General features: G+C 41.5%; 1 protein-coding gene across 2 annotated transcripts in view; it reads left to right on the top strand.

Annotated features, from left to right (window-relative positions):
* The window catches only part of rhbdl1 (rhomboid, veinlet-like 1 (Drosophila)), a 51,487-nt gene extending 39,497 nt beyond the window's left edge, over positions 1-11,990 (top strand). For both annotated transcript variants that reach the window (XM_020637632.2, XM_065949856.1), the window contains exons 6-8: positions 3,563-3,663; positions 5,187-5,247; positions 6,610-11,990. In XM_020637632.2, coding sequence (XP_020493288.1) covers positions 3,563-3,663; positions 5,187-5,247; positions 6,610-6,881 — 434 coding nt within the window. In that variant the 3' untranslated portion in view covers positions 6,882-11,990. The remainder of the gene's footprint in view (positions 1-3,562; positions 3,664-5,186; positions 5,248-6,609) is intronic.
* The last annotated feature ends 125 nt before the right edge of the window (positions 11,991-12,115 follow it).

Here is a 12,115-nt window from a genome sequence, read left to right as displayed (position 1 = left end):
CTCTGGAAAATGAACTCGAACGCAGACGGTCTTGAAGTTGCTCCAATTCAGTTTGTCCTTTTACTTTGAAGAGATCAGAGCCCACTCACTCTACGCTGCGCTGTGTAATTCTAATTTTGTGGAACTACTGAAAATGGGGCACAATGAAGCTCCTCAAATCTTTAGCTGAAGCACCAACTTTCACATGGCCCATAAATTCAGGTAAAATAGCCCGTAGGTGTCACAAAGAGGAGAGATGAATGAGTGAGGCACGCGCTCTGATTACCATCTGGCTTTCCATGATCATCATCAGCGTCACAACGGGCTGACGAGGCGTTCTGATGAAGATGATGTTTACTCTCTCTCTCTCTACACACGCACGCACGCACGCACGCACACACACACACACACACACACACACACACACACACACACACACACACCACACAGAATATGAATGTAACTACATGCATTATAGATCTGAGATCACAACTCCAGCAGTCCCCGACTGTGATTAAAAAGGAGGTTGTTTTGTTTTATCAGCCCTCTCCGCTTCCCTTATCAGCTCATTTGCATAATTAACAGCGGCTGACGCGTCCTTGCAAACAACTGGCACTGTGATTTCTCATGCTTGGGATAATGTCCTACTTTGCAGTGTCACTGCGACCCCCTTTTTCGTGGTGAATGCTGCAGAAGCTGCACTGTGCTGCATTCAGGGACACATCTTGAAACACACTTAAATACTGTTCAAAACAGCTGCTGGCTGTGTATGCTACACGTAGCCTGCATCGAGACGCCATGTTTTTGTTATCGTCATTTATATTTGACCTGAATTTAAACTGAGGGACTCACTGCACGATAATGGCAAGAAGAAAAACACTTCTATTTCTGAACATTCATCCTAATGAATGTCCAGTTTTAAAAACAAAGCAACATAGAGTGAATATTTCCCTTGAGTCAGCTGCAGATTGACCATTGAACATTATGTTAATTTTGAAAATCTCTCACTCTCCTGGCTCAAATCATACCTCTCTGACAGACATCAGTTCATCAGCATAAACCACTGCAAATCCCCCACTGCTCCTCTCCCCCAAGGTGTTCCTCAAGGTTCTGTACTAGGTCCCCTTCTCTTCATCATGTAAATGCTCCCCCTTGGTCACATCATCCGCCACCATGGACTCCAGTTTCACTGCTTTGCCGACGACATCCAGCTCCACATCACCACCAAAGCCATCCCTCCTGCCACTCACTCAATACTCACTGACTGCATCACTGGCTTCAAACCAACTTTCTCAAACTCAACTGCGACAAATCAGAAGTCATCATCATCGGCCCCAAATCCCTCATCAAATCCACCAACAACTTCTCCCTCACCATCGATGGCTCCACAGTGCTCCCTTCCCCCCACATCCGTAATCTTCTCCTACGACAAACACATCAAACACATCACCAAAACAGCCTTTTTCCACCTCAGAAACATCGCCTGCCTCCGCCCATCCCTCTCATTTTCAGCTGCCGAGACCCTCACCGACGCATTCATCCCCTCCAGACTAGACTATTGCAACAGTCTCCTCTACGGATCACCACCACACGTTTTTTTGTTTTGTTTTATTGTTTTATGTTTTTGTCAAAGCGTCTTTGAATTTTTAGAAAAGCGCTATATAAAACTAATGTATTGTTATTATTATGAAAATTTAAAAAATCGATGTACTTGAATACATCAGTTCTCAGACTCATTTTATTCTCAATCCCTGAAAATAAAGTAAAAATAAAAAGTACTGTACACTTTCATTTCTGCACTGACCCCTAAACCTGATTACAGCTCAGGTCTAAGTTAAACAAACTTTCTCCACCATTCGAGAAGTTTCAAGCAACCTTACTAATGCAGGCAGTGCAAATGCAAATGTGTATCGATTATCAATCAATCAATCAATCACATTTATTTATAAAGCACATTTAAAAACAGCAACAGCTGACGAAAGTGCTGTACATGAAACAAGAGAGCAATACAGATTAAAAAACAAAACAAAAATAACAATAACAAGGCAAAACTCACACATAAATGTTTGCCTACACACATGCACACAGAATACTAACAATATTATTAGACAATAATATTATAAGACATTTAAGTACATTGGAAAAAAGTATAAGCAACCTAACTAGGACTCAAAGGCCAACGTGTAGAAATGTGTTATGAGGCAGGACTTAAAAGATTCCAAGATTATGATGCCTATCAGAAAATACCTGAAAAGCAGATGCATAATCAAAAATAATGAAATGTGTTTTTTTAACACATTGCCAGTCTAGTCTTAGAGGCCATTCATCTGAAATATTAAGCCAGCAGTTTATCATATATAAATACTTTGTAGCCTTGTTACGCAGGCATGTTACATATCAGATACATTCTACACAATAAAAATACAAGTACACACTAAAACAAAGAAGAGGGAAAAAAGTATATAAAATAATTCCTGAAAGAAAATCTAATTAGGAAACACTCAATTCCATGGTTTTACCATTTGATATAATGAATCAGCTGTACCAGTGTGTTGCTTTAAAACAGTAATGTCCTAAGCATTACTGGTCATAGTACAGAATACATGTGTGTGTGAGTTTGTGTAATGTAATCTGGGGGTAGAATAAAAGGGCATGTGAAGGTCAGCTGATGTAGCAGAGCCCCTGTGAACTGAGAGGGATTTATACTCAGACATATTTAAAAAACGCTCAGAGGAAGGTGACTGCTGTGTGATGACTAATCTGACTTTCGTTTTGTTTTCCTCTCTGTGCTCCAAAATACTGTCCTCTCTCTCTCTCTCCCACTCCCTCTCTCTCTATCTCTCCCTCTATCTCTCTCTCTCTCCCTCTCCCTCTCCCTCTCCCTCTCTCTCTATCTCTCCCTCTATCTCTCTCTGTCTCCCTCTCTCTCCCTCCCTCCCCCTCTCTCTCTCTCTCCCTCTCCCTCTATCTCTCCCTCTCTCTCTCTCTCCCTCTCTCCCTCCCTCTCTCTCTCTCCCTATCTCTCTCTCTCTATCTATCTCTCTCTCTCCCTCCTTCTCTCTCTCTATCTCTCTCTCTCCCCCCCTCTTTCTCTCTCTCCCTCCCTTTATCTCTCTCTCTCTCCCTCCCTCTCTCCCTCTCTCTCTCCCTCTCTCCATCTCTCTCTCTCTCTATCTCTCTCTCTCTCCCTCTCTCTCTCTCTCTCTCTCTATCTCTCTCTCCCTCCCTCTCTCTCTCTCTCTCTCTCCCCCTCCCTCTCTCCCTCCCTCCCTCCCTCTCCCTCTCCCTCTCTCTCCCTCCCTCTCTCCCTCTCTCTCTCCCTCTCTCCATCTCTCTCTCTCTCTATCTCTCTCTCTCTCCCTCTCTCTCTCTCTCTCTCTCTATCTCTCCCTCTCTCCCTCCCTCCCTCCCTCTCCCTCTCCCTCTCTCTCCCTCCCTCTCCCTCCCTCTCTCTCTCTCTCTCTCTATCTCTCTCTCTCTCCCTCCCTCTCTCTCTCTCTCTCTCCCTCCCTCTCCCTCTCCCTCTCTCTCCCTCTCTCTCCCTCCCTCTCTGTCCTCCCTCTCTCCCTCTCTCTCTCTGCAGGCTCTCTGACAGTGTCCATCACCGACATGCGCGCTCCCGTGGTGGGGGGCTCCGGGGGGGTCTACGCTCTGTGCTCGGCGCATCTGGCTAACGTCGTCATGGTAACCATTATCATCTTCATCACCTCCATTGTTACGTCTGGTTTTCAGTACAGAAGAAATGTCAGAGCTCTCCATGTGGTGGGAGACGGACTCAGTTCAATCCCTCCTCTTGGTTTTTTTTACATACACATACATACATTAAAGTCTCTGCTGTGATAGGATCACTTTAATGTGATACACATGTTTTTTATTAACCAGAACTTTTTAGGAACGACATTTCCCATGTGACCTCTTGTCATGTTGTTGGTGATGAGATTTCTCCAGTATCTTATTAAGCTATGCACTGTTCTCATCATTTTTATTGCCAGATTTCAAAATGAGCTAGCTCTCAGACTCTAATGTCACTTAATAAGATTGTGAAAAAAGAACAAGCAGTGACCTCCCTTGACGCGTGTTGTTAGCTTACATCTGTGTTTATTTTAGTGTGTGTCTTTGTCACAAGGTCTCTGAGGGAAATGCCTTCCACATTCTTCTCAACTCTTGAGGCGGTGTTACATCTGACGAATCACTTTAACTAATGTCGCCCCTCACTGAGGGCAGCAGAGACAGTTCATTTGGTTTGTTACTGTTGTTGCTCTCCTCTGATAGAGTCTGTCCCAGCCATCTCTCTGCCATCGAGCATCATCAGCTGTATTTACTCAACAGACAGTTTTAGTTTGAGTGAAGTTTGAAGCTCTACTCTGCTCTAGTTGTGGATGTGACTTCTTGAAAGTTTTTGCAGTTCCAGCTTTAGAGTTTTTACACAAGATTCTTCTTCACTTTTTTTCTTGTTTATAATCCTTTGAACCTCACATATATATTGCTTCTGTAATTCTTCATTTATACATCTGCCATGTCTTTGCAAGATCTCAGTCTTTCTTTGGTTAAACATCTTGTTCCCGTCCATTCAGAGTGCAGGCATGTCATAGAAAATCGCAGCAGCACCATGTCACACCCAGATCAGACCTCCTTGTTCCTCCTCCTCCTTTTTGTCCCTTGATGATATTCATCCTTTATTTATAGAAATATTGTGACATTGCCAGCACTACTTTCTTATCCCTATAGTGACTGCAGGTTTTATTTTTAATCTCTCTCTGCGTGTGTTTAATGTTGCATGGTGCCCACTATTTCTCTTAAGAGAAGAGGGGGAACACTCCAGTGGTCATATTCCCACAGCCACAAAGTCTAAAGGTTGGAACCATTTTTCATCCTGGGGAGTAAATATGTTACTCTGACTCAGGATACCATTGTTCTTTTCCACTGGAGAATCAAAAGGGCTTTTTTTTATTGGCCCATTCTCCCAATCTGTCAAATTACCTTAGCCTTAATGAATAGTGTGCCACTGAGCTGGAACCAGGAAGTGTAGAGCAGCCAGGTGTATAATCATGTTTGTGTGTATATAGATGGATTCTCTTTCTGTCAGGTCTAAATATGTCGAGAGGGCAGAAACTGTAGGCTTTTCCTCTCTGCACTCTTATTACACTCGTATTTAACAGTTGTTTGTATCGTGATTGTTTGTGCTGACGGGACACTTTGTGTTGCAGAACTGGGCCGGGATGCGATGTCCGTACAAGCTGCTCCGCATGATCCTGGCGCTCGTGTGCAGTAAGTTCTCCAGATTTACTCTCCAGGCCCTGCTGTTCTAAATATGTTAAATAGTAAGAAACCTTAAAAAGGCTGTGTTTAATTTGAGGCATATTTAATGTTCACACACTTGTTCACAATGCAGAGTGTTTATCATCTAAGTGGTGTTCAAAAAGCTCTTAAAGCTGAGTGACAGCCAAACGCCATCTCTGTTAATTGCTCATGGTGAGAGGCTCTGTGATTGGACGTGTTGCTTTGTTTTCATATCATTTGAGTCATACTACTTGTCCTTTCCCTCCACACGAGGGCCCGATGCGCTGCCACTTTCATTAGTGAGCAATATGCTCCCTCCATCTGTCCCCGAGCCTGACGCCCCCGAAACTGAGCAAGCGGCTCATCTCTGCTGGAATGTGATACTTCTCCTCAGTGTTTTACAAACACAAGAATACAGCATTTTCCCAAAAAAAAAAAATGTGGAAGAAACTGTGAAGAGTGAATCAACATGAGCTCTGGTTTTATACGACAGCTGTGAAAGTGTTTGTGTTACAAACCAACAAATAACGTTGAAACCATATTTGAGAGTAAGAGTTGTTTATGTCCTCGTGTGACCTTTTCTCTGCCTGCAGAAAAATACATTTAAATAACTTCATGAAACTACTAAACACTGAAGAGCTCTTCTGTAGGCCTCTCCAAACACTCAACCCATTCTCTCTTATAAAGAGAAAAAGTCCGATACACAAATAGCAATGAATGTTAAGTCACTAAGTGACATTCAGTCAACGTTAATGGTAACCTGTCATATGTGGTTCCAGACATAGGTTATTTTGTCTTGGTTAATGTCAAGCTGTCATAACAAAGACATCTGAAACAATGTGGACTTTGCATTAAAGGTGACATAACTGACTGAATGACACTTAGGGCTGAAAGGAAAGGTCAATGTTAAAAGGACAAACAGCACAGTTAGTTAACTAAGTGAACTAAACTTGTAGGAGCCATTTTCTAGTTATTTGTTATTTGCATTTGTTTTTTGTTTTGTTTGTAAACACCAGGGGGCAGCACTTGGGTTGAGGGGAACTATTTAAATGTTGCAGCTATGTGTCACTGGGGTCAATGAATGAAATGCAGCATGAAATGTTTGTTTGAATTAAAATGAAGAAACAGTGATTCCTGACTGGACATTGCAATTATTGCCTGCGTACGATCTCACTTGATTGGTGCATCAGTGGCCATTTGTTAAGTTAATACAGTTTATTTGTAAATTTATCTTAATTTGTTTTTTTGTTTTTTCATGACAGATAGCCACCACAAAACTGAAACTGAAAACTCAAAGTTCAAAATGTAGCCTCTCTGACTCTGGTTCTTTCTGTCATCTCTCCTCCACAGTGAGCTCGGAGGTCGGCCGTGCGGTCTGGCTCCGCTTCTCACCGCCCCTGCCCTCCTCGGGGCCCCAGCCCAGCTTCATGGCTCACCTGTCGGGAGCTGTGGTCGGTATCAGCATGGGGCTGCTGATCCTGCGCAGCTACGAGGAAAGCCTGCAGAAGCAATGCTCCTGGTGGGTCATTGTCTTCTCCTTCATCACCTTCCTCCTCTTTGCCATCTTCTGGAACATCTTTGCATATGAGCTGCTGGGGGTGCAGATACCTCCTCCTCCCTGATGAAGGCCCCCTCCCCCCTCCTCCCTCCTCCTCTTCCTCCGCCCCTGCAGGCTCTCCTCCACATACACACTCCAGACTCCAACCCTGCTCCAAACAACGGTTTCCCTTTGACCATAGTCAACATCACAAGTTAGTCCCAAATGAAATGATATGAAGTCGTTGAAAACTAGAAATCGACCAAGAATCCTTTTTTACAGATACTTTGCAAATCAAAGAAATACGTCTCTTTTATTAAAGAGGGATTACCGTAGCAACAAGTACAGGTGAACGTTCCTCAGATCACATTTTGAGGAGCATTATATCTTTTGTATATGTACATTCAAATCATCTACATTACCAGCACTTAACTTTCAGTCAGCATTTAGCAATTGTGCTCTTTCTTTTCAGAGGTTCTTTTTCTAAAGCATTAGTTGCGTCATTGAATGCATCTTTCGTACATGTAAAGAAGTTTAACTCCACTGGGATGGGAGGGAGTGTGTCCTGCATCGGTTACAACAATGCAGAAATGCTATTGATGAAGGTGATCAGGATGCCCCTCAAATGAACAGGGCTTCAGTGTTATTCTCAAAGGCACTTGTGTAGGGTAGACCAAGCCCAAAAAATTTGAGCTGCAGGAGAAAAAAATCAGCAAGAGCATGTTTACTTTATGGAGGCAGCAATAAGAAAACACACACACAAGTACTGAGTTTTTTTTTGCAGGATTGTTCACAAACTAATTGAAAAGCAAAAACAAGAACAGCTTACAGAATGTTTTCCTCAAATTGAGCTCCTTAGTAAGAAAATAAAACGTCAAATTATTTTACCCAGAATGCAAATGGAATAAGAAACCCAAATCTCTTGAAAAAAAAAAAAAAAGAATTGATGAAAAAGGTTTTAAAGGAAAGTCTCCAGGCTGTTTGTGGATCCTCATCATCTTTTAGTTAGCTGTCACTTTCACTTCACAAATAAGACAACATCAGCTTCCTTTAATTATCTCCGTGACATTTAACCTACACTGTGGAAAGAGAAACAAAACTCAGACATCATGGACGAGATGGGAAACAAATGTGACACAAGAGGGGGGAAAGTACCAGCTTGAAGTTTCCTGGACGGTCATTCCTCGAGCGAGTGAGTTCCTCCTGTTGCTGTGTCAAACGCTCACAACTGACTTTGCTAGGTGCACCATTGTAAATTATGCCATGTCATGGCTCTGTGGCTCTCAGCGAGACAAGGACACACACACACACACACACACACACACACACACACACACACACACACACACACACACACACACACACACACTGGCCTCTGCCTGTTCTCGCTGTGACGGACTGAACTGGGGAGGACGCGGATGTGTCATCACTTGACCTCTGACCTTCGTGTCCCAGAGGGCATTGGGGGCCTCTCTTGGGCCCGGTCTATACCTCAGCTTCTCATCTTAGGGACTGTATACTTTTGTAAAGGAATGTACCTATAAAGAAAAAAAAAAGCAGAAGAGTGTTATTAAGTTGTCCCCGTTTTTCATTTGATAGTGGATGTGTATATTGTATGTTCATAACCAAGAGTCTATTTATTTGTATGTTTTCCTCTCTGAAGGGGAAAACAACAGAAAATTTCAAATGGTGCAAAATTTATGCTATGATTGTTCTTCTGATAATAACTCTTGTATGGCTTTGATCCTCTAAAAAAAACACTCTATAGCCATTTTCACACATGCACTCCTGAATATTTCTTCACAATTTCACACAGCTTGCACGCCTGAAATCTTCCTCAGTTTCTTGATGACACATGACCTCAGCTTTCCCTGTTGGGGGGGGGGGGGTGAAGATCAAAACGATCACACACCGGTCGTAGGATTTAAACGTGATCGCCTCCTCCCACTTGCTCACAGTAATTTTTTTCTAAAATATTTCCTCCTGTATTTACACACCTTAACTTCCTGTGGAAATTTGACCAGGGGGCTGGCAGGAAAAAGTCCGGATAAAGAGGAGATGAAAAATTCAGCTGCTCATGTTCACACTTGCAGCTCACCCAAAAAAACACTTTGTGAAGATTTCAGGAGTTTCTTGTATGTGTGAATACGGCTTATTAGGCAGAATCTTAACCACCGACGACTCGAGCTCTTCTGATTTTATAAATCTTTAGTGCTTTACAGAACAAGCCATAGAAAGAACTATTTGAGTGGGTAAAGGAAGATTAAAAAAGATGCAGTGGTTTTGAAGCCTTCTGGTTGGCAGTGAAGCTTTCTTTTTGTGTGTGATTAAATATGATTTTGTTTATTGTGAATATACCACAGCGGAGGTAAAAGGAGACAAACTGTGTGAGTACAAGCCTGTGAAGCTCTGGACCGTTTCAGATATTTTCATGTAGCTCATTTTAAACAATTTTTACCCTTAATTTGTTTCTAATAGATGCAGATTATTATTATTTTTGTAGCTACTGCCCACATCTCCTCTTTACCCCCCTGCAGTGTGCAGAAACCCTGCTGAAGTTATTCTTCTGCAAATAACAAATTCAGACACGGATTCTGTCGAACATCATAACCTCCAGAGTGACTCAAGCTTTTGGAAAGCTGAGGCGAGGATAGCAATTACATTTCCTCATACTATGTTCCATTTTTCAGACTTTCAATCAATAATTCATCCGAAATGTCCGCTGGCTGCCTGGGGGGGAAAACATTTTATGCATTTGCCAATTTCGATAGTTGGCTATAAATACAGTCCTCAGCGTTTGCTCCGTCGTGAAACTGTCAGAAATAACAGAAGACTGGATGTTAAATGAGGGAATCTGTAGGAAATAGCCAGAATGAGCCATTTCTGATGCATTAAAAGAGAAAAGATCAGCCAATATGTGGAAGTAATGGATCCTTGATAGAAACTCTTGTGTGCACTTGGAAATATTATTGCTTGAAATGGCAGAGATACATTAATGAATAATGCAAACATACCCTGTTAACCTATAATGGAGATAAAGGGGAAGTCTGAGAGGAGGTTAATGTGCCTCCTTAACTTAAGATTCATAGGAACCCAGTAGGGTTGTAAAAAGGGCTAGTAAACTATGTTTCTGTAGAACACATTAACTGTGAATATTAGCCCACTTGGAAGTACATGCAGGACAAAACTCGAAAGCTTGTGAATTCCTGTCGCCCCTAAAACTTGAATAGATACTGGACTGAGTTCTCCTCATGCAAAGTGTTCGATGTAGTTATTTGTTCCACGTTCTTCTAACAAAGCATTAGCGTTAAAAAAAAATAGAGAAGTGTATCCTCAACAACCAAGTGGTTTCAAGGAATGTTTTCTGTGTGCCAAATCTCCTCTGGGCCCTGAACCTGAGCCAACATCAGCACCCAAAACACCTTCCAGAAAAGTCCTCAGCACAGCACCTATAGCCAGCCAAAGGAGAGGATAGTCCAGACTTACATCCTAAGGCAGATATCATACGACAGTCTGGGTGTTTGTGAAGTAGAGACGACACAATCAAAAGAGCTGGCACAACACCCCTCAGCGGGGCTTTAAAGCAGCGAGTGGCCATGCTTTTTTATCCTGCCGGGCTTATGTCACAACAGCCCAGTGTCAGGATGATGCATGTCTGTTAGTGAGGATACACCAGTGCCCAAAGCTACACAGGACATCTTCCTTTAATAAGTTGAACTGACAGGCTGAATTATGCTGATTTAATTGCAGTCTTTGAGTGACACATTTCTTGAACAGTGTAAGAAAGTCACAGTGAAGGTTAGTGCTCACTCATACTTGAGCCCTTGTTGCTGTTAAAGCACCCTCTATATATATATATATATATATATATATATATATATATATATATTTTTTTTTTTTCAAAAAGGCAGCAGGAGTTTCTAGAAGCTACTTGAAATTGTTCCTGGTCTTTTTCTTTTCTTCTTTTGCTCTTACATATCGATGTGCCATATTCTCTACTGCCATAAACATAGTTTAATGCTTTCTACCTTCCTATGTGAATCAGTTGTGCTGTAAAGCCCAATGCCTTGTTCTATATAAGCCCAAGACTGAACACCGGGCAGAGAGGCTGCTTTTCTTTTAGCTGTTTATTAAACTATTTCACGTTATCATGAAGCGATTGCAGAAGAGAAAACGCAGCAGTGCAAAGAACAGGATCTGCTGCAAGCCAACAAACCCGGCCAGATTGCCTTTTTTAAAAGTGTTTATTGCTACTTTGTCACGGCACAACCTCGCAGGTCATGTAGAGTAATGTAGCTGAAAAGATGGAACATTGATTGAACGCTCACCATTGCATAACTCTGTGCTCCTAGTGTGTTACTGAAGTCATTGAAATGTTCTAGGGCTCTAAAAGTGCAACAAACTGGCTTAACGTTCCAATAAAAGTCAAGAAATATAAACTAAGATTCTGTGAATCCGACTGGAATAATTATCATAGTTCACTTGAATATGAATCCAAGCGTTATGCTAAGAGAACAGTGGATTTAAACCTTTAAATGAAATAGGATTCTGCACATTCTGATTATATGATGAGTTCAGGAACACTCTTTTCTGTCCAGCGTAGTGAGAAAGGAGCATAAAGAGTATTCTTTCGGGCAGTATTAAGCATTTATCTCTGATGATGAGGGTGTTTTCTGCTTTATTGACTTCAATATTTGCTGAAGTCTGAGTTTCCACTTTTAGTGCAGATTCTTTTCATGTCCATAAAAACTGCCTGAGCTACTGAAGATCATGCAAATGTCACATCATTTCCCTCTGATGCTTTAGAATACAAACAAAAAGAAAAGAGTCATATCTGTTCTGCTGTGGTAGTTTTTCCTGAGCTGCTTACTCGTATCGATTAAATGGTGCCAAGCTATCGAGGTTCAATCTCTCCGGCCGGACAAGAGGTTGTACCAACACAGCGTTTACAAAAAGAAAAAGCAGAAGAAGCTATTTTTCTCTCATGAGGAATCTAAACTAAATTTACATAGGGATAATTTATAACAAAGTCCTCATTAATTATTTCACACTCTATTGTACTTTTTAAATGTTCTGAATGGAACCATTTTATATTGTATATATATGAATATATTTTGTTTTATTTTGTACTGTTCGTTGTACTTTGCTTTGATTTAGAAACGATATAAATAAAGAACAATACTGTGGCAACTTACTACTGCTGTTTCTCAATGTTTAAACACCAAATCATTTTTACTATTCAGCTTCAAAACTCATCAATATTTTGAATAATTTTAAGAAAAGTTCACTGGTTTCAATCTTTTGAAAATTAAATACTCT

The sequence above is a fragment of the Labrus bergylta genome, chromosome 21 (genome assembly GCF_963930695.1).
Source record: "Labrus bergylta chromosome 21, fLabBer1.1, whole genome shotgun sequence".
Lineage (NCBI taxonomy): Eukaryota > Metazoa > Chordata > Actinopteri > Labriformes > Labridae > Labrus > Labrus bergylta.
This window is presented reverse-complemented; position numbering and strand designations above follow the sequence as displayed.